The 25,486-nt window shown below is 46.8% G+C and overlaps 1 protein-coding gene across 1 annotated transcript in view; it reads right to left on the bottom strand.

Moving 5' to 3' along the window:
- The window catches only part of DDAH1 (dimethylarginine dimethylaminohydrolase 1), a 66,572-nt gene extending 41,777 nt beyond the window's left edge, over window positions 1-24,795 (bottom strand). The window contains exon 1 of the mRNA XM_075039096.1: window positions 24,490-24,795. Within this exon, the coding sequence (XP_074895197.1) occupies window positions 24,490-24,795 (306 nt within the window). The remainder of the gene's footprint in view (window positions 1-24,489) is intronic.
- Window positions 24,796-25,486: the final 691 nt, after the last annotated feature.

Here is a 25,486-nt window from a genome sequence, read left to right as displayed (position 1 = left end):
TTCGGAAAATCCTTAAAAAAATCTAATGTTCTGGCAACGTAACAAGGCTTCTGAAAGAAAAAAAAAAACCCCAACAGTTTAACATCTGGAACAAAAATACCCTGAGGAAGTCCAAGACCAACACAGCACAGAAGATTTTCCCCCTGTAACCGTTACTGTACAGCACTTCCTTGTCCCCAGCTCAGTGAAACTGGAACGTTCGCATCAAGATGCTGAAACATTTTATTGGAAGCCATGCAGGAAGGTAGAAAGATAAAGGGCCATTCATATGCTTGAACATTTTTTAAATTTTCTGGGTTTTGTTTATTTTTACTCCTGTCCCATGAATTTCCTCAGTCTTCTAATGCATCTTAATCTTCATCAATATTTAACTCTGCAGCAGAAATACTGCATACTTTGTTTTCCCATTTAACTTGAGGGGGGGGGGGGGGGGGGGAACATCTATGGGAAGAAGAAAAACAGCCAGTTCTAAAGGAAACTACTTTTCCTTTTTCCACAAGATGTCCTGGAATAGAGTCAGGGAGAAGGATGAAAGAGAAAGGTGGGCAGCAAGAACACCATGCTATTTCAGAGAGTTAGCTAGGGTCATCGTTTAGGACACTTATTCCTACCTCTGGGTCCCAGGTTTAAGACCTGCCTAAGATCAAGACCGAAAACACTTCTCAACGATGGACTTAACTCTCAGCAGACATTACCACGTAAGAGCAGTTCCATGCGGTAATAAAAATCTGCAGTGATGTTCACAATGAACAAGTAACCATATATATAAATATAACTACATACACTATGTATATATATGCACATCTACACATATATATGTATGAGAACCATTCAACTGGTGATGGGAATGCTTAGTGAACTTTTGCAAGCTAAGGGGGAGATGTCATGTTCAGTATTTCCTGGAATAGCAATTTCCCCTCACACACAACAGACAGGTCTGTAAGAAACTGCCCAGCACAGAGCAGAACTGATGTAACCCTGTGCTAGCATGGATGCTCCACAGGACACTACCTGGCTCATTGTACCGCACTACAGCCTCCAACAGAAAAACACTGTTTTTGTGTTTCCTTTGTCTCTTACAGAAATCTGTAAGTGCAGATCATGTCCTGCAAAGTCTCAGATACCTAATTTTCCACTTGCCCGCTCTGCCAGGGAGCAGCACCCAGAGCAGCACTTGTGCCTGGGATACTGATGGTCTCCATGCATATGGTTAAAAATAAAACGAAGAAAACTTCAGTTAAAATGCATGGAGGGTTAAGCTTTCCAACACAGTATTTTCAGTGTTGGCTATGAAATGCTACATGGTTTTTCCTTGACAAAAGGAGAGTTGCTGTGTTTGGACAAGCTCATGCTCTGCCCTCTTATCAGAGTTACTGGAGCTCATGCCACAGCAAATCAGACCCTACATACCAACTACTGCAGCATTAAAACAACATGGAGCTCCCCGCACGCTATCACCCACCGGTGTCCGAAAGATCCTAAGGCCCCTGAAGAACCTGTGCACACCCTCAGCTCAGCCAGAGAAACTGGGTATGACAGAGCTGCTGTAGACCTTGGATCCGACAGGAAGCAAACCCAAACCCAGAACACATTTTTATTTCCATGTATTGCACAGAGGATTTATACACTTCAATCCTGGTGCATCAAGCTGTCCTGCAAAGGGGACTTGGACCTAGCAGAGCACAGGAGCTCAGCGCTTGTATCATCGCTCTACGTAATTATTTCTAAGTAATTTCACTAACATAACAGGACAGCAGAAACAGGCCCTGTAGTATTCAGGTTTGTGAATGTGTTTGGACGCAGTCTGGCTCAGCAGAGGGGGACGATGCCATGCAAAGCAGTGTTGTGCAGGAAGCCACGCAGACTACAGTGCCTTGGGACCCCTCTGGATTAACTGCAAAACCCAGACAAATCAACCTAATAAATCTCATGTGCAGATTTGGGAGGCACACCTCCCAAAAATATGGAAATACTGAGAAGAGAGGAGCCCTGACAGAGCCACCTGTGGAAGGCTCAGATTACAGAACCAAGATGTAACTGTGTCTCTCCAGTCCGGCTTGCAGCTGAAATCTAGAGTCACATCAACAAACACTTAGCACATAAAACAACAGCTTTCAAGTGCTCTTACAGGAATTGATTACGCCTTCCCACACCTCTGTAGCTCCAGAGGTTCATTATCTGCTGCGGATGGACAGAAAATGGCATGTCTCTGCCCAGCCGGTTCAGCCAAGGGAAGCTATGGGTGCTCCTGGGAGCCCCTTCCTTTGGGAGCAGGGGAGTGCCCAGGTCCCCTGCCACCACCCAGGGTGCTGGCACACAGGACGGCAGTGCCAGGGTACGGCTCCGTGGTGGCACAGCTCTGCCCGAGTGGAGCTGGTGAGGGGGAGCCTGGCCACCAAGGAACCAAGCAAGTGAGAGCCACAAAACTCATGCTAGAGAACAACATGCACCTGCAGTTTTGTTGCTCTGAACATGGAAAACCCTACCCAATTAAGCAAAAAAGCAAACCCAAACAGACAGGAAGAACTGGGACCAGAAGAAATAAGCGTTGGTTTTCAGTAGGCTCCTCACAGAACAGGTGATCTGAGCAGCAATGCTACGCTTTCTGATGGTTTGTTTGTTCATTTAAGGTTTTCCCTTCTCAATTGGAGCAAATAAGATCAACAGGCACTTCAGGAAGAGTACAAACAAGATTTTTAAATGTAGCCTGGAATTTTTTCCAGGCTCATGAGATTTATATTGAAATGCCCCTCTCCATCTAAGTTACTCCTCTTTTCAAATACAAATTTCAAATACAAATAAGACCCCATCAAATATTGTCTCATTTCAAGCAAAAAAACCCCAAACCTAGCCCCCCCCCAAACCCAATACACAACTCTTCATCCCTGCCTTGAAGCAGAAGTTGGATCTACAATTTAATGGCTTCTTTGGATGCTCCAGTAGCACCACTGCACCACTTGGGGGAATCATAGAAGCATTTCTCCAGTGCAGAGACTGCCACCAAGGACACTGGCACAAAAGGTTCTCAGGTGTCTTTGGAAGTGTTTGTTGCTGAACAGCTACTTGAGAAACCACTCCTCTCCTCATACATACACAGGGACAAAAAAACTAAGCAAGCAGCTGGGGTGACCAGTGCTCCCATCTCAAACCCAGCGCATCATTTTATAGATTTCCATTCTCTTGTCTTCTGGGTTGCTGTTTCCTCATTCCCTCATGAGACCCATATAACTGCAAACCATACAGGGTTTGCAAAAGATTGCAAGAGTCCATCCTCTATTTTTTGTGCTGTCTACACTAAGCCTTCTCAAAGGGCAGCACAGGCAGGATAAGTGCATCCCACATGCCCACCCACTCGGCTCTCCAGGACTCGAAAGCCCGCCGGACACCCATGCAACCTATTCTAACCCTTCACTAACCCTCCCATTTTCCCCTCGTATCAAACCTGCAGTTTAATCCCACAACTTCTTACCCTATCTGCCATAGCTAATCCCTCCCTCTCAGCAGCTGGCTGGCCAGGGAACACTTCTCCATTTTCACTGTTACACTATACAGAATGTAATGAATCTTTAATTAAATGGGCTTGATGAGGAAAGTCATTCAAATTAGGCTCCATCAGCAAGACAAAACCCCAGCTGTCTTTCCTAAAGGCTATAATGAAGCACGGTTTAAAATACCTGGAATCCAATTTTAGCACTGCAGAACAACAGTTCGCAAAACCAGCATTTGTTAGGTAAGCAGGGAATGGCTGAAAGAGAAAAACCTCTAAGATCTTAAACAGCCAGGCCATGCAGCTTTTACGGCAGTTCCTTCATAAACCAGGAGCTTCTAACAAACTAACAGGCTTAATACAACCAGTAGCAAGAGTGCAACTGGTTTCACAGGGATTGTCATTTGCACATGCGATGTATTACAGAAAAATGGTGCAAACACCCTGGAAAAGGCACCTCTGGGAAGCTTATTGTAGCTCCACAGAAATGGAGTAAATAAAGCATGCATCATCAGCAGATCCTCAACGTGCTTCTCATCCCTTTAGGATGAGAGCAACACTGGGAGCTTCTCTTGTTTAATCTGCACGAGAGGATTCATGCGCTCAGTGCTGAATGACTCTTCACATTGACTTCAGCGGGAATAAGCTACCCTGGATTTCAAAAGAAAAAAAGCACTAACAGAAAGTTAATGAGGTACAAACCAGGTTATGAATGGACCAAAGAAAAAATTCTCCTAAAGCTATTTCCTGCCCTGCTGTGATCGAATACATGCCTTTTAAGGCCTCACCTTAACCCCCCTCTTTTCTTTAGGCAATGCTTTATTGTACCCAGAGACTTTCTCCACTTTTCTAATCAGTTTCCATTATGTGCTTTTCCTTTAAAGTTTCCCACTGTTACAGCTCCACCAGGAGCAATAATGCTGAAAACGGCAGCATAGACTGGCTATGGCCTTTTAGTCTTGAAATGGAGCCAAGGTGGAATAAGTCTACTGGACAGGGGGGTTAAAGTACCAGGGCTCTTGCTGCAGCGCCTGCATCCCTGCTCCTGCCAAGGCAGCTCTGCACACGACAACATGGAAAGTTTTAGAGTGGAGTCTAGCCTAGGGTAAGAAAAAATTCCTGACCTACAAGTTTTTAAAAGGATGTTATGAACTGGGGGGCTGGATTTGGCCCCCTTCAAACCAGAGGGAGACCCAAAGCTCTCTGAGCACAGCAGACCAGTGCTCAACCCATACAGTGAGTTCTCCCTATTTCCTCCTCCACTGCAAGAAAGAGGGTGATGCAAGTTTGCTTTGTATATTCACTTCTTGCTTTTGTGTTCAAAACAGAAAACCACCACCCCCCCACCATGCACACATACTCTGCTATCACTTCTAATGAACCATTTTACCCACCTTCAAATATTTCTCTCTCAACCACATCCCCACCTCACTAGCTCACACTCACAACGAGCAACCGGCACAGCTCAGAGCTGGCTGGCAATCTCATGAGACAGGCTCTCACAAGAATTTCCTGCTTCTGGTTCAGCCAGACATACTGCAACAACAGACGCTCTCGCAGTATTTTGGCACCTCCACTCCTTGTTCAGGCCAAGACCCAAGAATGCAAGTGAAAAAAATACTTTTTAATTTTTAGAATTTTAAAATAACTCAGCTCTTCTCTCTGCTGCCGTGGGTGTCTGGTTGGCTTCCATGCTAAAGGCTGCTTCCACTGAGATTAACTGCATTTGGAAACTACAGTGCTGAAGGTATCACCAAAAAATTTGCTTCCCAGAAAACAGCTTGGTAAGACACCACCACAGTAGGGCGTCAGAGCAGTATACTCCAGAGAAGCAAGTGTTATGGAAAGAACAAACAACTGACCCTCCAAGTACACTGAATTAGGTTTTCCAGGAGTCCTGGGGTACTTCCAGCAAGCGTTTCTTTGAAGATGACCTAGCTGGTGAAAACTCTGCATAGGAGCCTCAGGCAAGACCTACACACCTTTCATGCATGTTCCTAAAAGTGCAACTCGTGATGGACTGAGGAAGCCAGAGTTTCCACGTTTCCTGGTCTCTTATACTGAATTACCACGTAAGCCTGCACTACAGCTGGACAAGGTCATTTCTCAGTGTGACTAATGTCTCAAAGTAAATACTTCAGATACTTGCAGGCTGCTACAGTGCCTTGTAGGCTGCTGCAGCTCACACCTGTACTTCAGGGAACATCTTTCTAGGCATCACTTCTGGGTCAGTACAATTCCCACTGACAAATCAGCTTGGGAAAAAGCCTTGCTGGAAATTCAGAATTTAGGCCACATACAGATGCACTCAGACAAATCCCCTCTCCTCATCCCAGGTCTCACCTCATAGGAGAGCCTGAACACATGCTCATGCTGCTGGCATGAAGTAAGGACCATGCTGGATGCTGTGAAGGGTCTTGGCTCCTTTCAAGAGGGGTGACCCTCATTCTTCCAGTTGTTCACTGGAAATGCAGCTTCCTACAGCCTGTGCCAATACAAGCAGCAGTCATAGCTTAAGATACTTTCAAACACACCCTTCCTACCTCCCGCGTGCAATGGCACACTCCTCTGCCTCATGCTTAGCTTTCTTACAGCTGCAAAAGCAGGCAAGTGGGGGCAAGAACACCTTTTGTGGAAAACAAAACCCCCAATCCTAGCATATAGGCAGCTTGAGTTTTAAAGGAGGAGTTTAGAAACAGCAGCCCAAACTTCTCAGTACGAGTGCCTATAGCTGGGTTGGGCTCCTAAATCACGCATAGGCTCAAGAGAAAAGAGCCTGCCTTTCAGAGATGCTGAGCCTGTACTTCCCATTCAGGGCTTTGGCCAGGGGTCAGAGGACACATACCACTGTGTGAGCAGTTATTCAGGCATGTTAAAACACTTTAAAAAGATTCTGCTGCTGATCTCATCTACAGGAGTTATCACCTACACTGGTGTCTGTGCAGGGCTGGGGTTAATGCCTTGAACCAGACAGGGTACATGTGACAAGGAAAGCTGGTGTTGACGGCAGTCACCTCCTCATCCTCAGCTCCTCTGGAGTACCTTCCCAAAAAGCTAAATGAGCGTATCTATTTTTTACTAGGTATAAAGGGGCAAACCTACAGAAAATCTCACTACTAGAGCAGTCAACACATATGGGAGGCATGTCAGATGCTTTATGCATCAACAACAAAGAGACAGCTTTCCCATCCCTGGAGGACCATGCAGAAAGCAAGGCACAAAGATTAAGCATTCTTTAAAGATCCATGCTCCACATGGATTTAGCTTGCTCTTAAAACTCATTGCACGATATATTTAATATTGCTACATGCTGTATTTAATATTACTATGCATGCAATTTCTATTGTGCTATTAACCACACACTTTCATGGGCACCACGCTACAATCTAAAATCTCCTAGTCAATATTTAAGGCTAAGAAACACTCTAAAGCTAAAGCCGTATCATCCTGACAAATGTTACATTACGTCAGACTTTCCACTATTGAAAAACATGATCATGAGATCAGCTCAGAGAGATGGTAAGTAAGCAGACACAGGGCAGGAAAGAGTTTAAGTGCTTTAAACTAAGAAGACTGATTGCAGGCTCTGCGTTAAGCACTGGCACCTTACAGGATTGAGCCCCAGCTACTTATATACTTGCGTCACAGGCACAAGCCTTAAAAGAAAAAAGTCCCCCTCCTTGAATCCTAACATAACATACAGAATGCACAGCAATTGCCTGTCTTTATCCTTTCACTCCTTCCTAGACTGAAGCCATCAGCTAGATCTACATCCAGCTCCCCCCCACTCCTCCCTGCTCCAGATCCCACCAGCTTCTGAGCAGGCAGCCAAATGCTTGCACTTCTCCGACAGACACCTCTAGGCCGTTTCCCATACTGGATGCCTCCTGCTAGTACCAAGGCTGCAGTGCATTCCATGTGTTTGAATATTTACCATGACTGTCAATATGTATTTTGTAAGGCTAATAAAATTAAAATGGGTTTTCAGTACTTTTCATACCATTTCCAAGAAGTCCAGTTTGTTACCAGCACAGATCTTCATAGCAGATGTAGGTATGTGGTGAATCTGCTTTCAGGAATGCAAAACAGGGCACTATTTTTAGACATGGTCTCAGGATTTATATAAATCTGAATAAGACCTTACACACTGTTTTATTAGCAGCCCTTTGTTTACATTCCATCCCGGAGAAATACAAACCCATTTCTTAAAAAGTTTTGGGAATACTGCTGCGCATTGGAGGACTGGCAGATCTTTAGGAGCTCCTGTTAGGCTTCTGGTTGTGCGCAGCAACCTTGTAAAGAGGGTAAGGAAACTAAGCAAAGTGGAAACTAGGTTAAAATTGGAGAAGCCTGGTGCAGAATTACAAGCAGTGCCTTTAGTCCTCAAGATGAAGCGCGGACAGAGCACATTTCAACTGTACAAAAGCTTTTGGCAGTTTCTGGTGGCTGCTGACATCTGTGCCAAGGTTCCCCTAAGCATGGAGAAATGAGAAAGATAAAGCCATGCTCAGGAAATATCAAAGCCAGGACATGAAACAGCAAGCCCCAGGAGGGACAGGACATACTTGCAGCTAGCGGAAGGGACAGTCATGGCAGTATTTTCCTACTGGTACCACAAACCCAGCTGCCTTTGTCAGAGCCTGGATAGCAGTCACCCTTCTTTGCATTAGTTTCACCTTCCCTGGCATTTATTTTTGCTACTCTCCAGTCATCCTGCGTGGCCAGGACACAGTGCCACAGCAATCCAGGCCGCAGGGGAGCCATGGCTCCAGCTACTGGGTCAGGTAAACCCACTGGGAGCGTTACTGCAGCCAAGCGACAGGCACCAAAGCAAACAGAAATGCAGCACAAGAGCCCTTCTTCCCTGCCTGGCAGGCTGCAACACCTACAGGTCCCAGGCTCTCACAGCCCCTGTTTGATCAGGGCATCAGTGATGCCATGGGTCCACACCAGGCTTCCACGCAAAGGGCTGACGGCTGTGAGGACTTTGGGAAACACAGCCACAGCAAAGTGCTTATGTATCAGCTTTGTGTGGCAAGGTTTTGGTAGCAGGGGGGGTTACAGGGGTGGCTTCTGTAAGAAGCTGCTGGACGCTTCCCCTGTGTCCGACAGAGCCCATACCAGCCGGCTCTGAGACGGACCTGCTGCTGGCCAAGGCCAAGCCCATCAGCAATAGTGGTAATGCCTCTGTGATAACATTTTTAAGAAGGAAAAAAGTTGGGATAGACGAAAACGGCAGCTGGAGAGAGGAGTGAGAACATGTAAGAGAAACAGCCCTGCAGACCCCCAGGTCAGTGAAGAAGGAGGGGGAGGAGATGCTCCAGGCACCGGAGCAGAGATTCCCCTGCAGCCCTTGGGGAAGACCACGGTGAGGCAGGCTGTCCCCCTGCAGCCCAGGGAGGTCCACGGTGGAGCAGATCTCCACCTGCAGCCCAGGGAGGACCCCACACTGGAGCAGGTGAGTTCCCAAAGGAGGCTGTGACCCCGTGGGAAGCCCACACTGGAGCAGGCTCCTGGCAGGACCTGCGGATCTGTGGAGAGAGGAGCCCAAGGAGCAGATTTTCTGGCAGGACTTGTGACCCCGTGGGGGACCCACGCTGGAGCAGTGTGCTCCTGAAGGACTGCACGCCGTGGAAGGGACACATGCTGGAGCAGTTCGTGAAGAACTGCAGCCCGTGGGAAGGACCCACACTGGAGCAGGGGAAGAGTGTGAAGGGTCCTGCCCCTGAGGAGGATGAAGCAGCAGAAAATAGTGTGATGAACTGACTGTAAACCCCATTCCCTGTCCCCCTGTGCCACTGGGGGTGTTGGTAGAGAATCCGGGAGTGAAGTTGTGCCCGGGAAGAAGGGAGGGATGGAGGGAAGGTGTTCTGAGATTTGGGTTTATTTCTCATTACCCTACTCTGGTTGATTTGTAATAAATTGAGTTAATTTTCCCCAAGCTGAGTCTGTTTTGCCCATGACGGTTAATTGGCGAGTGATCTCTCCTGTCCTTATCTCGGCCCACAAGCCCTTTGTTACATTTTCTCTCCCCTGTCCAGTTGAGGAGGGGGAGTGATAGAACGGCTTTGGTGGGCACCTGGCGTCCAGCTGGGGTCAACCCACCACAGCTTACCATCCAACCCTGGCCACGCCAGTTCTAGTCCTGCTCCTGTAAAAGCTCTCCAGTCAGTTCTGCATGAGGCTGGTTTGATGCTCTTCTGGCAGAAATGGCTTTCAGGCTGCTCATGGCATTATCTCAGATAACAAGATGGATGCCACTGCTGGCAGCCTGCCATTCATCAAACCCACCTAGAATGTCTCCCATGTCTGCCGTTTGCAGGCATAAATAGACCAGCAGTTCTGCTTTGCAAATTTTCAGTGAGTCAATTAGCTGTGAAGCAGGGGCATATGGGCCAAAAAGAGCGGTGCCTTTTCCAAAAGGTTCCTTGTGCTCTGAAAATGAACAACTATTTTCTATCACCGATGCTGGTATTTTCAGGCTCACTCGATCTATATCAAGCTATTCAGGAAAAGCCTGTCCGTCACGTCCACAACACAAACTGGCAGCTGCCATCAACTGCCCCATGACAACATAGATCGCAGGGCTCATGGAAGACCATCCTCCTCATGGCACCTTTCTGCAAAGGCTCTTCTAGGACACTGTCTTCCATAATGTTAAGCCTGGCTCTCAATATATCAAACCTCTGTATGCCAAGTATGCATTGCGGGGCCTTTCTAAGAATCATTTTGCAAAGCTTGGATGGCAATATGTTTTCACAGCTGATGTGGAAAAGCTAGAAACAACATTTCCCAATGAGAGATCTCTGCTTTACAAAGTGTGCACTGTTTCTTAGGGTTAATGACTTGCTAAGGGGGGAAGAAAAAAATCCTTTTATACTGTCGACATAAAATATCTCTGACTGTCTTAATGGTAAAATTGTTCCATTTTCTACTATCTGTGCTAGGATGGACATACTGAGGCAGGGAAGAAAAAATAAATCAACATCTAACCTCAGAGCACCCACTTCTGGTGCTAGTGATGGTCCATCTTACACCATTGGACACCCTCATTAAGCCTGAACACAGATTCCCCTTGCCTGGTGGGACAGGAACACCGACAAGATCTCTGCAGGGTTAAGGCAGGGCAGCTGCCTCCCAAATGGCAGTCCTTGGACAACTCGTGACCTTCAGTATCACAGCAAGTGACTCATTATAATGAGTCTGCTAAACAGCTATCAGTATTACAGCTTATTCATAATACATGAACAGCTTAAGTGGGTCACAGAGACCTGTATATCCAAGTAGCCTGACTCCAACAGTGGTCGGTATTGGCAGCTTAAGGAAAGAATAACAGAAAGAGGACAAGTATAGAGTGCTGCTGTCTCCAGTATATTTTCCCCAGCTTATTGTAAGAGGCAGTGTACATATTTCTGGATAAAAGTGTTAAACAGCTATTGATGGATCTCTCTTTCATTAGTTGGCGCCCAGCTGTACTTTTGGCCCCCGCAACATCCTGGCAATGAATCTGACAGTTCAGTTGTGCATTGCATGACAAAGTACTTCCTTTTGCTTGAATCTTCTGCCTGGGTACTTCTCTGGATGTCATCAAGTTTCATACTATCATTCCCAGTTCATTTTCTCTGCACCATTTGAGATATTGTAGAGCTCTCCTATTTCTCCCCTCCCCTGCCCAAAATAACTTCGAGCTGAAGCCATTTATCTAATTAGCGTCACTTCATACAGAAGCAGTCTTACACTGCAGCAAGGTCTTCTTGTCCACTCCTACCTTTTCTGCTTACACTGCATTTCCAGGACGGGTAACTAGAACCTCACACAGCATTTCAGGCCCAGATGAATAATCAATTTAAGCCCAGTCAAAAAAATGGCCTTTCAGAAATACTGGAGGCATACAGCATTTAAACAAGTTTTGGAAATGCTCATCTAGAAGGGACTGTCCTAACCCAGAGCCCTGTGGTCAAGGCAAGCTGGTTGTTTTACTGTGTGACAATGAGGTCATATCCCAGAACAAGAGGAGGATTAACAGAAACGCTTGCTTTAAGGGTCAAAAATAAGACATCGCTGTATGGCACTACTGAAGCTCCATTTCACATGGATTGGAGTTTCACAGTTGGACTTGCCAGCATCAGTGAAGACATGGCATCCAGCACAGTGCTTAAAGTGCTGACAAAGGCTCTCCCCTACATCAGATTGTCAGGTTACCTCCCAGCCCTTGTCTTCATACCAGCTTTGTCTCCTCTACCTCAACTTCAGCCCTGACTACTTTTCCTGCATTGGTGGGGTTTTACCTTTCAGGTAGTTTCCTCCCTTAAAACCAGTTCAGATCTGTCAAAAGGATCAAGCATTTTTGGACAAAGATCAGTATGGCCAACAGCAGAGTAGTATCTGCCCAATTTCTTCTAGAAACTGCACTAAAACCAGTTGTTCTTTGCACACATTTTGAGCTGCTGCGGCCAGGAGGCACGTGGAAGAGGGTCTATCACAACCCTGTGCCTCCTTTTCCTCTAACATCCTCTACTCCAGGAAAGCACCACATTTGAAAGTTTCTGAATACACATGGCTACAGGAGTCACCCCATATCACCTTGCAAAAAGCAGGCAAGCTTGTAGATGACTTCAGCATTCCCTGGAAAAATACAGGTATCCAATTCATATCATCCTCCATCAGTATCTATTGGTTATATCAGTTTCTATTTGCCTCTTAACAGCACTGCTTGCTTCAGCTCTTTCTACCACACTTTGCTAGCACAGGCACTAGTATTCCCATCAGAAGCTTGAAACAGATACTGAGCCATGAACTAGTGCATTGAACTTCAGTGAATACCTAGTGACTAGCAATAGCCACACCACCTCTCCTCTGTACAGTGTTGGAAGAGCATGAGATACTTGAGATTCATCACTTAGTAAAAGTTTTAAGCGCAGTGATGACAGGCACACTTAGATATCTGGGTAGGTGAAACTCTCCAAAGCACTTGTACTGTTTGCAAAATTAAATCCTGTAGCACTGGTAAATGTCTCTCACCTTCACAGAGAGGCATGGTCTGGAGTTTACTGCTAAACATTTAAAGTATTTTAAAAAACATAGTTTGGTATTTCTGGACAGCAGGCCAAAAACTAGCTCCATCTCTAAAACACTTGCCTTTCTAGCTTGGGTTTGCATGGAGATGACCATCACCATGGCTGCTGGTCTGTGACTCAAAGGACATCGACCATACCAAAGTGCAGAGACATATGCACAAGCAGGATTCTTGTCCTGTATAATCACCCTTTCTATGAGGTATGGGATTCAGCTTCCCTGACAGCTCTTACATTAAGCCTCAGAAAAAGAAAAGAGAAATCCAAAATCAATCACAACTCTGCCAATAGCGTCCAATTATGTGGCAACCTTGTTTCAGTTTGCTTCAGTGGCCAGTTGGGACTAAGCTGATACAGACAATTTCATCTCACCAGAGAACTTCGGCTGGCATCCAGAGACAGACATGGATAGCTAGTTCCTTTACTATTAACATACATAAACGTTCCAGAAACAAATTATCACAATTATTTTTTAAAGATAGTGCCAAATACTGAATCGCTACTGAAATTAAAATGAGTTCTGCAAGTCTTGAACAAGCTGGTTTTGAAATACTTGTTTGGTTTTGCTATTGACTCAAAATGACAGAAAAACAGCATATTACAGTGTGGTCAGCTGACTTGTATGTGATCAGTAGTCTTAGATGAATCCAAAACCTGACTCCAGTACATCCCAGCCACAAAACATTTCATTTAATTTTTCCTGAAAGAAGAATTCCTAATACTGCTCAAAAAAAGGCAGCAAGAAAAGATATTGTCACCTGATACTGTGGGCACATCATTTACCTTCCACCCTAGAACTGTGACTGCCCAGATCTGATACCAAGAGTGAAGCTCTCTCACACCATAAACTTGATCACTTAGACATATGCACCCGTAAAAAAAAAACCTTTAAAAAAAAAAAGGCAATTAATGATCAGTAATTACTGACAGTACTTTTTTCCTTGGTAGGAACACATTCTCTGCAGCCACCAACCTCTGCAAGCCTGCCATAAGCAATGACTTCTACACAGATGTCTCTGTGTACTGGGATAACTTACGGATAATGAAGACTCTGCTTTGTATAGGTGACTTGTGTTTCAGGTCAGATATTTAAAAATCAGGTCTACATTTTTGATCCAGAAGACTTTTGACAAAGACAAGAAATTCTCTGAAAACTGAACGATACGGAAGCATAGACACTGTTTGCATAGGCTAATCTGAGCTGCTAAACTCACAAAATACTGAGTACGAGTGGAGTATTGCAAGTTAAAGCTTGCTATCTGGTCACTTCCCACAGCATCCTCAGTGGAGTCATGCTGTGTCTGCAGCCAAAGTCAAGTACATGTTCCAGAGTCATTCCAGAGAAATCAGCAAGGGAAGAATAACCAGTAATATTGATAGAAATTAAACTCTGCTTATTTTAATACAAAAAAAATCAGTTTAGACCAGTCATGCTTGCTGAAGATTTGCATGCCCTAGTCACCTCCCCATGAGGGAAAACTGGAGGCAATGAGTTTAAGGACACAACTGGCCTCGTTGATCAAATGTAGTTTTGGGAGAAACAGTAACAAACCAGAGGTTCTTGCCTCTGCCACATTTATGTTTCTACATCAGAAGTAGGTATGTTTTACAGCGAATCCACCTGTCCACTGCCAGAGCTGAGACTCATGTTCTTGAATTAGCATCATGGAGTCACATTGGTTTATATGCAGCATTAGGAGTTTTGTGTAAAATAATCAGGACCCTAGAACTGCAGGAAGCTTGGCAAGATGCAGCATTGGGGCAACAAGTGAGCACAATGAACTTGGCACCAGAACGTGGAAAGTACTGTTCTTATAAAGCCAACCACAGAAGGACCTGCAAAGAAACACAAACATTTAAAAGATAATGGGAATAAAAGATTAAGGAATATCTGTTCCACTGGGTTATATAAATAGCTAGACAAATAACGTTGCATAAAAACATGAAACACATCTCTTCCTAGGAAGTGAAGGAGCTTGAAATGAGCATCACACATCTTGTCTCAAGACAGAGTGCTTTATGACAAAAACTCCATATCAGCTAAAAGACCTGACATCACTCTGCTCAGAGGAAATGCCAGATTGCTATATAAACCTGTAATGCATTTGCTACTGAAGAGTTTAGTGGAAAGGAAAATTAATCAAGTTCTGAGAAGTTTAATGAAGTGACAGACAGGCAGCTCCACACACTATTACCAGCAAACAGCTGTGCTTACCCTCAACCACAGCCCTGCAGAGGTGCTGTCAGAGGTGTGCCCTGCCAGTGGAGTTGCCATCCCAGCTCCCATTTTTCCCATGGGAAGTACAGTACAGCCCTGCAGCACTACAGCTCATGGTCTGCATAGGAGAATGAGGGGCAGGGCACATCAGGATCCTGACTCGTGGGACCAGTACACAGAGGCTATGGGAGGCCAATTTGGAAACATGGAAGGCGAGAGAGAGGCCCAGGTGGAGAGACATGGGCCTGGAGGTGAGTAGGAGGCAGAGCAGGGAAAATGAAGATATATGCTGCTTCTGCGCATGTGTGTGTCCTGGCACTGTGCTGGGAGCAGCTGCTGCTTGTGACATTGGTACAGCATGGGAAATCTCAGCTGGGGACTTCGGTTTCCATACCAGAGCATCTCAGAGGCCAACAGGCAGAAGCAGAGCACACAGGAGCTCTTCTGCATCACACTGTACTGGTTTCAGCTGGGAGAGAGTTAATTTTCTTCTTAGTAGCTGGTACAGTGCTGTGTTTTGGATTTAGTGTAAGAATAATGTTGATAACACACTGATGTTATAGTTGTTGCTATGTAGCACTTATCCCAAATTAAGGATTTTTCAGTTTCCCATGCTCTGCCAGCAAGCAGGTGTACAAGAAGCTGGGAGAGAACATGTCCAGGAGAGCTGACCCGAACTAGCCAAAGGGATATTCCATACCATGGAATATCATGCTCAGTATATAAACTGGGGGGAGTGGGCCAGGAGGGGCAGATCACTGCTCAGGCATCAGTCAGCAGGTGATGAGAAATTGCACTGTTCATCGCTTGGGTTTTGGGGGGGGTTATTTCTCTCTTTTTCTTATATTCCTTTTCATTACATTTACTATTATATTTTTTATTATTAGTGTTATTATATTTTAGTTATTAAACTATTCTTATCTCAACCTATGAGTTTTACTTTTTTTTTCCCCAATTCTCCACCCCATCCCACTGGGAAAGGGGAGGAGTGAGTGAGCAGCTGTGTGGTACTTAGTTGCTGGCTGGGGTTAAACCACAATACACATGCTCTGCTCCACCACTCTCCAGAGATGCTGTCAGATCCCACAATGAGCAAGACAGCACTGCAGTTTGCATACCAACCCTCTCTTTTGCAGCGAGTGTCGGGCGTTGCAGGCTTGTAGGGAGCATAGGATTAAAACAAACAAACAAACGAAAAAAACAACCAACACACACCCCACACAACTATAAGGCAACATATACTACATATGTTACGAACCCACCTTCGAATCCCAAAACCAAAATCTGGCAGTGACTGTGGTAAACTAGTTTTTACAATGCTTTTAAGTGAGGCAGTTGCCAAAGAAAGAGATTTAGGTTCAATTTGGAAGACTGGGCAGAAATCTCTTCAGGAAGGAGCAGGGTAGCTCCAAGCCATATAGGTAAGTCAGAGCAGCAGAAAAGGCTCTTTTCACTTTTTTGAGGAAATGCTTACAGTTATTTGGAACCTTTAACCACTTAGCATTTGCACTGAACCGTAAGCTCACCAAGGGCTATTTATCACAGCTAAAGGAACAGTGATTAACAAGGTACAAAAGCTGACATCAGGCTTGCACAATAATAATCAGTGTCCACAGGAGATTAAAACCCAGGCATTTAATTTGGGTTCTGCCTTTTTTTAATCTTCTGGTCAGCAACTTGGATATTCCTGAGAAACTTGACATTGCAATTTAATAACAAAGTCTAAATATTGCCTCTGCTAGAAAAGCATGAAACCCAAGTTGCTCCTAGACTGTCCTTAAAGATTGTTTTACAGTTCTATAGATAGAAACCAATTACAATGAATACAGTCCACTTACATTGATCTGACTAGGAGCTACTTCCTAACATTTTCATTAAATCTGTGATCACAGAAGCAAAACTGAAAATGAAAAAGTACAGTTCTTGGCATAGCCAATTTGCCCAAAGCGTCAGCACTACTAATACAGGGTCAGAGCTACATCAACAATGAACTTTAAGACCAAAGAACCACCTACCCAAACCATGAGGCAGCACTCAAACTGCAAAGCAGATGGAAGGGGCAGAGCCACAGAAACAAATCAAACCACTTTTGAAATAGTCTGCTTTAGGAGGCTAAAACATCCCTTCTCATGTCTACTGATACTACCATTACATAGGCTCCTGACACAGGTCTACCTGATACTGTCCAAAGGATTGGTTTTTAAACTTCTCAATATTGTTTAAAACCAAAGTTAAGTACTGTTTAAGAAGCTTTTCTCCTTTACTGGGTGCTTTTCAGATAATTTATATGTTAATACCAAAAACACTGAAAATGAAAGCTAATGAAAGATACTAAAGAAAAACACTGATGCAGATTCTGACAAGAGTTACTTCATTGCCTTCAATACCCCATGATGGGCATCACCTGTTTGCTCCTGGAAAAAAACTCCAGTTGACATACTCTTTGTGGAAGATCATTACATTTGGTTCTACCAATTATATGCTCTGCAAAAGACAACCAAAACTCACGTTAAAACTCAGGTACACATCTTATCTGAAGTCTGACTGGTACTTCTCAACTTGTTTCCAGTTATACTGAAAACAACACACTGACAACATCTTGCACACTTTCAGTCTAATTTTGAGGTTAGACTGAGAAGATGGTGAAAAGGATAGGCTAAAGGAGCACATATATGGCTCAGTGTAGGATGAGAAAGGTATTCAAGAAAAAACAATCTGACAAGAGGGTGGAAAGGTACCTAGTGCCATTCCTCATTTCTGTCAACCTTCACGTAAAGCTTTTGCCCATGTTTACTCACCTGCTGTTTTAAGCACTAAGCAATGACACAGTGGTAACCTCTGTGCTTTCGATCATAAGCTTTCTAGGCAGAACACCAAAGTTAGCCTAACATCAAGGGTAAAGCACAATAAGGACATGCAAAGGGGTCAGTGCAAATTGTGAGACCTCCACAATTTGTTATGACAGTTTAAAGAACTATGAATTATTTAAAGTGGTAATAAAATGTTTAATCTCTTGCCTCTCTAGTGATCAGCAAGTGCTAATCCTCCATGGAAATGAGACAGATCTTTGCCAGTTGTGCAGAGAGATGCTGGTTTAAGTGATTAGTCAGCAAATACACATTCTTTTGTACTAGCATGTGCTATAAAACAAAATAAAAAACCCATAATCTAATTAAGCTCAGGAGCTAGCAGAGCCTTGAAACTGTTTCTCCTGAGCCTAGCTTTTCTATTACTTTGCAATAGACATCATTATCCTACAGAACTGTATACGTCTACAGAGAGAGTGGAGGAAGTGTCTAGCATTTAGCAGTAGCTATGTAGTATTGCCTCAGTCTATGCAATATATACATAACTTACTAAACTCTTGCGTTCTATTTTCTCAGCAGCCTCTGCCAGCTGGCCTGAGAATCATTCCTGCAAGCAATAAGCTGCAGCTGAGACTGCAGCCCAGTACAGGGTACAAGCTCTAGTTCATATATGGCTGCACAGCCCTGCAGAAGCTGTACAGGGTGGGAGGGAGGTAGCAGCTGAGGGTGCTCAGCACTGAAAAGTACATTACCTGGCCCAGCACAGCTAGAAGCTCTGCAGAAGCACTGCTGTGGACAAAGCCCTGCCACCTGGCAAGCAGATTTAGGAAGAGGTACCCAGAGATGCTCAAAAGGCAATCAGGAGGCTTATCCCACACTTGCTGAGAGGATGGGATTTGACAAACACTCCTTCCCTGCTCATCCCCCATCCTCACTGCTGAAGGACTGTCTACCCTCCCACACAACAGGAATGCAGCCCCTCAAGTTGTCCCCAGAGGGTCTTGGGGCAGTGGGGAATAACAATACTCTTGGGTGGAAGTTTCCTCTTGACAACGAAGGAAGGAACCACAGTAATCTCCTCTGCAGCAGCTCCTGAAGCTTCCCCAGCACCAGCTATTCTCCCTTCCCTATGCAGCGGCTGAGAAGAGGCCAGGTCACCGTGGCCTGCATTTTGCTGAGCTTTTGGGTTTCCATCTGTCTGCATAAGCACAGAAATGGTGGAAATGCTGGTTTGTGCCACCCCACGCACATTAAGACAACTTAGGCAGTAAGAGCAATGTGCTGATGAGGGCTCTTCTCAACAACTAACCCTGTTGTATTCAGAAGGTGACGTGAAGAGTTTATACTAGGGGAATAAACAATTGAGAACATACTGCTGGAACAAAAGGTGCTGGAACTGGCAATCTGATCAGTGATCACAACATTTCCATTGGAGTTACTCAACTTGAACATCAAGCACACTGGTGACTGCACACAGCTAAACAAAACACCAGCTTATCCGCCCTAGCAATCTACTGCTGGCTTACTTCAAAAGCCTCTACCTTTCTGCCAAATCCAAAAATCCCCAGAAACTATGAATTTTAAAATAAGTTCAGAAGATGATAACACAGAAACATAATGCCTTGAAATAAGTCTGACTCTTGCAAGCAAATCATTAAACGCATGACTAATTTTTCTACTTTACTAAAAAAATACTGGGCTCTTTCCCAGTACTGACTGAACATGACCAAATATAATTCAACTCTTTTTTCTCCCTACAATAACTTGGACCAAGAACAGACAGAACCCCAGATTTTATTTTGTTTTGTTCCAGACAGACAGCCAGTAAAGAATCCAATGGTGCTGGAGGGGTAAGCAATAGCATCTATAAAGCCTGAAAGCTCAATCAATGCTATTACAAACTACTGCAAAAATTTGCCTGCTGTGTACAGTGTTACAGTAATTGATGACAAGCCTTCTTAATAAGGAGTCTAGTCAGTCAAAGAAGATGCTGCATCAGTTCTTAAATACTGCATTATAGGTTTTCAGCAGCATGAAACAGGGGAGATGGAGACAGTGCTGCTCAGTTCACGCACCTGGCAGACAGTTTATCAGGAGGCACAACGCACCTGAAATAGCACTGCTCCAGCTGTGTATTCAGCCAGGCTGTTGTCTTTGGGATGCACCTTGGCAGCCCCCTGTGCCCTTCAACTTTGACTGGTCTGATCAGGCTTCAGAGCCTGACCTACCACATGCCTCTTAGTGGGTTTCCTGGACACAAGCCCTCCATCTTGTAATTCCTTGCAGAAATGGTATCCTACAGTCCTGTTTCCCTCATCCCTTCCTTCCTCCACTGCTCCTGCCTGCTCTGAACAGAAGTCCGTTAAACAGTTAAGAGATCAGGAAGACAAGGCTGGCTGAGTTCTGCCTTACCAGGAGGCTCAGGTCAGGAGTGCATGCTCAGGAGTTGGGCTTTACATTAACTGCGTTAAGCCAAGTGTACGCCAACTGTACTGCTAAAACATTCATGGGTTTGCACTTACGTTACATAAAAAGAATAAGGGATTGCACTTTGAGAAACTGGTGCTGTCCGTAGACTGCATCCACCCTCCTTCCCTCTCTGTCACCCAGTTGGCCATATGAGTGACAATGCGCTAGAAGAGCCTTGGTTCACTTTCATACCGGGCTGATCAAGACAGCTGAAGTAGGAGTACAGTCTTTCAGAGGCTGCATGAAGAAACTGGTTTCACAAGGCTTCATCCTTCTGATTTTCTAACAGTGGATCCATCAGACCGGAAGCAATCTAGATTTAATGATTGTCCCCTGTCTCGACAGCAAAGATTTCATGGCAGTTCAACTGACAAATGCTTGACTCCATGTACTCTAACATACAACTGGTTTTCATGCTCACTGAATAATTCGGGTTGGAAGGCACCTCAGGAGGTTTCTAGGCCAACCTCCCAACTCAAGGCAAGGACAGCTATGAGAACAGACCAGTTTGCTCACGGCTTTATCCAGCTAGGTCTTGAAAACCTCCAAGGATGATGACTGCGCAGCTTCTCTAGGCCCTTATTCCACTGCTTGGCTGTCCCCACTGAAAAGCCTTCTCCTTACATGCCATTAAAACCTCATGCTTCAATCTGTGTCTGTCATCTCTTGCCTTTCTGCCACACAACCAAACAGCCTGGCTCCATGTACTTGATAAGATGCGGTCTGCGAGTTCCAAGTCAAGAGGGTAATCACTTCCCTCAGTCTACTGGTTCTGCTCTTGTTAATACAGCCCAGGAACCTACTGGCCACCTTTACCACAGGGACACACTGCTGGCTCACAGCCACTGTGCTGCCCACCAGACCCCCCCAGGGGTTCTTCTGCAGAGCTGTCTCCCACCCACTCAGTCCCACCTAAGGACCCTTCCTTCCCTGAGGCAGGACTTTGCATTTGTCCCTGTTCAACTCCATAAGGTCCCCACAGGTCAGCCCCTTCCTTCAGCCTTGCGAGGTCCCTCTGAACAGCAGCCCGGACCTCATGGGTATTGCCTCTCACCCTTGCCCCCCTCAGCCCAGTTTGGGGCCATTCACAGTTCAGTACAGATGCCCCCATCTCCTCCAGGTCACCAATAAAGACATTTAACAGGGCAGATGCTGGGACAGACCCTGCAGCAACTTCACTTGCCACCAGCCTCCAGGACCTATCTCAATGGGGAATTCACAGACTGAATAGAAACCTCAGAAAAAGACCTTGTGAGGCTGCCAACAGCCACCCACCAGGATGAACAGCAGGGTCAGGAACAGGCATTGGGCTCCCTCAGCTCAGGGCAGCCACAGGCCTCAGTGCCCAGACTGCCTGAGCACCTACAGCTGGTACCTCCAGAACCAGGGCTGGAGGCAGCGAGAGCAGAGAAGCTCTGGCTACAATAGGAAACACCCTCTTGGGAAGCTACAAGAAACACTGGTGCTTCTTAGGGGGGCTCTTTATAAAAGCAAGATTATCACAGATGTTTGCTAAGACTTCCACGGCCCACGCCAAGGCCTCCACCACAGCAGGCAAAGCTCTGGGCGGAGTGGTTATTCACATATTTCTGCTTTCTAAAGCCTTGACCATCTTACTGTTTTCAAGATGACATCCTGGTCACTAACTACTCAAACAAAGCAGACTCACTAGCTAAACACAACCAACTCTGTCACCATGCTGGGGAGGGGAGGCTGCCCCAGGGGATGCCCGGGAGGAGAGAGGGACCAGGAACCATCAGGCATGATCCTGCAGAAACGAGCATCTTCTCCCCCTCTCCACAAAGCACTGCTGTAATGATGTTCCCAGGAGGAAGAACTGTTGTAAATAATTAAGAATAACATGTTCAGACAAGCACTACACTGCAGTGTCATGCATTGTTATAGTTTTAAGAGGATGCTTGTTCAATTATTTTTTCTTTTTTACTTCACAGAAAACTCATGGGAAGGATTGCTCCATCATTCAAGAAAACTAATAAGGTTCAAATTATGCTTCAAAGCTTTTTCTCTCCTCTTGATTCATGACTCTGCCTGGACAATCCACCCATAGAAAGTAGTAAATCTGTTATGCTGTTTCTAATAAAAATTTGCCATGTTCAGGCTTTATTTCCAATCACTTCTGAACTACTACTTCATGCAAAATAGGGAACACTGATCAATAAGAAACCTGGTCTGAGGGCCAGCAGGCATGGGTTAAGCAAAAAAACCCACCCAGAACATAAACAGATTTTGTATTATTCTCAAAATGACAATAAACTGTGTAATACAATGATAAATTGTTACCATATGCATCCCCTGCAGCACAATTCTTTCTAATTTTTGTGGACACTGGGAAATAACATCTAATTATGGTTTAAAAAAATTTAACGTATTTAGGATTACAAAAGTAAATGTGACATCTTGCAGTTTTTTGTTAAAAGAAAAAAGCATTGCTTTACCTGACTGGTACTTATAACAGGCAAGATGCAACTAATTTGCTACTTAATTTGCTGGTTTTAACCCCAGGAAAGGGCTAATGCTGTCAGGTACTCACACACCAGACACTGTTTTGCTCAAGGGTCCAGCAAACCCCTTCTCTCTGCCTTGCACATCACTAACTCTCCTCCATTACTCCTGCACCCTCGGGTTATGTGTCTTTGTCCACTACCTTTGCTGAGCCAGAACTAGAGACACTGAAAGAAGGAGGAAGAGAAAGTAACCTGCTTCTTTGTAGACAGTACAAAGTACCCCACATCCTTTGCTTCCTTGTTTCATGCTTTTTAATTTCCTTATGGCACCTCAAATGGTACAGCAAATAGTTACAGCCACTTTCACATTCAGCTTTGTTGCCATATCTTGTCTCTTGTAATTCACTGTGCATTGGCACAAATTGGGACATCAAAATGGAAAAAAACACATATAGAGCCACAGCTGATTCCCTCACACACACGCACTTGTGAATTTGCACAATTTCCCCTTTGGGAGAAATATGCCAGTTACTGAATTTGCATGAAGTGCAAATTCAGTAACTGGCATTTTTCTCCCAAAGGGGAAATTGTGCAAATGGCAGCAGGAGTCACATAGCTACATACCAGCAAGTCATGGGAAGGACCAGTGAAAACTTACTTGGTCTCTGGCTGAGAAACAGCTGCTTCTGAGAGCAGCATGTGGCAAACACACTTTACTCTCATGTTGTCACCTTTAAGAGCATTCAGATGTGCTTCAAAGAATAAATACACATGGGTATGCACAAGGAAGTGTGCATGTACAAGATGTATGCAGTACCTCAGACTGCTACATTGTTGGACAAAATTCAAGTAAACCTCGTAATTGCTAAAAGAAGGGCACTATATCAAAAAGAGCAAGTGGAGACACTTATCCATTGCAACCAGCAGCTAAGAGCAGCTCCTAGTATACTACAGCTAGTGGCCCATCCCCATCCCCCAGGCACAACAATACATGCTTGTGGATCACAAGATGAGCTATGGTATCCCAGAGAGGATGGGAAATGGAAGAGGTGTGAAGAAGGTTACATTAGGACACAGGAAGACAGGTTGCCATTGTAGTAGTTTTGCAGCTTTGAACAGCATAAGGTTTGTTTAATTTGCTACTGAACTCGTTGAGGAGATAACTGGGTGGCACTTCAATGCACGTACTGCCTGATGAACTAGTTTATGAATGGGCTGAGCATGTTATAAGAGTCCGCAGAATGTCTGAAGCGAGGCAACTGCGCATCCTTCGCACCTCTCTCCAACAGGACCGCACGCGTCCCCTGTACATCCACGCACCCTGAGCCCACCGGGCCTGCAGCGGGTGCACAGTGAAGGTGACATCAGGTTCAAGGGCGTTCAGGCTAACAGCGAGTACACCAAAACAAAACCCAGCTCTTGCGCGAAGGCCCGCAGGTACAACTACCGTAGGCATCAGTAACGCCCTACCTGGAACAGAGCTCAAGTTGAACATGTTATGAAAACGGGCTTTGGGCCGAGCAGTGCTGCAGCACGGACACAAACCTGCCCAACGGACCGGCGATCCATCCCGCAGCACCCAGCCGGCCAAGTTCGCACCGAGCGGCAGCCCGCACGCCCCAGAAAGGATGAGTCATAGTTTTTACACCGTCCACTTGTTTTCAGGAGCAGAACACCGCTCTCCCATAAAGCCCCGGCGCGGCCGGGCACCGCGGCACCGGCCGCTGCCAGCCGGAGCCGCCGGGGCGGCGGCTGGAGGCCGGGCAAGAGCCGCCGCCCGGGGCCCGCCGCGCCGGTCCCACCGAGGAGGGCGGCTGCTCCCTGAGCGATCCCCGCTGCCGCCGCCGCTGCCCCCCCCCCCCGCCCCGCTCCCGCCGGGGCGGGCCCGGGGCCACGCCCGACGGCGCGGCCGCCCCGAGCCCACCTGCGCGCCGCGGGCATCGCTGCCCCGGCCCGGCCCCCGCCGTACCTCCTTCCTGCGGCTGGGCGCGCCCGGGCGGGTGACGAGCGCCGTCTCCTCGCAGACCACGGCCGCGTCCTCCACGAAGGCGCAGTCGGGGAGGCTCTCGTCGGCCGGCAGCTCCAGCACCTGCAGCCCCAGCTTGCCCCGCAGCACGCCCACGTACAGCTGATGCTCCCGCTCCGCGCGGGCGAAGTCAACCTCGGGGCCCGGGGCGCGGCGCAGCGCCTGCCGGCACAGCGACTCGGGCAGCGCCCGCACCACGGCGTGCGTGCAGCGCCCGAAGGCGGCGGGGCCGCCGCCCAGCCCGGCCATGCTGCGCGGCGGGGACGGCGGGGCGCGGAGGAGAGAGGGAGGGACGGGCGGCCGCGACCGCCGCCGCCGGCCCTGGCAGCTGATAAAGCGCCGCCCGCGGCCCGGCCGCGCCCCATTGGCTCCCCACCAGGCACATTTCCATGGGGCCGCCGCCAAGCGCGCTCCCATTGGCTGGCGGCGGCGGCCGGGCCGCGCCATTGGCCGCCCCCCGCAGGGAGCCGCTTACCTGTGCGGCGGGCGGGAGCGGCGGCACCGGCCGCTCGGCCCTGAGAGGGTCGGGGCGAGCCCCGGCGCCGGGGCGATCCCCTCAGGGGCGACGCGGCCCGGCCGGGGAGGGGCGGTGGGGGGCCTCGACCCTCCGTGGCGCGGCCCCGGCGCTGGCCCCGGGCCTTGCCCCGGGGCTGGGGCGCTGAGGCTGCCCGTGCCTGCCGTAGCGCTCCGGTACCACAACGGGCCTTGAGGGGCAGCGCGGTTTCACATCGTAATCTCACGTAGTTACGTATGAACACATAACTGTGCTGACAGAATTCAAACACCTGCGTCCCCCTGCGTTTCTACGCTCGTTCGAGCTGGGCGTGGGCAGGGGGGGAAGGCTGCTTACCCCTCCTGCCCGAGGATGTGCTGGGCTGGCTGCCTGCGTGCCCTTTGCGGCCACCTGCTGCTGGAGGGAGAGGCCAGGCAGTTTATCTGT

The sequence above is a fragment of the Buteo buteo genome, chromosome 10, assembly GCF_964188355.1.
Source record: "Buteo buteo chromosome 10, bButBut1.hap1.1, whole genome shotgun sequence".
NCBI classification, from domain to species: Eukaryota; Metazoa; Chordata; class Aves; order Accipitriformes; family Accipitridae; genus Buteo; species Buteo buteo.
Note: the sequence above shows the minus strand (reverse complement) of the source record. Positions and strands in the feature narration are given on the sequence as shown.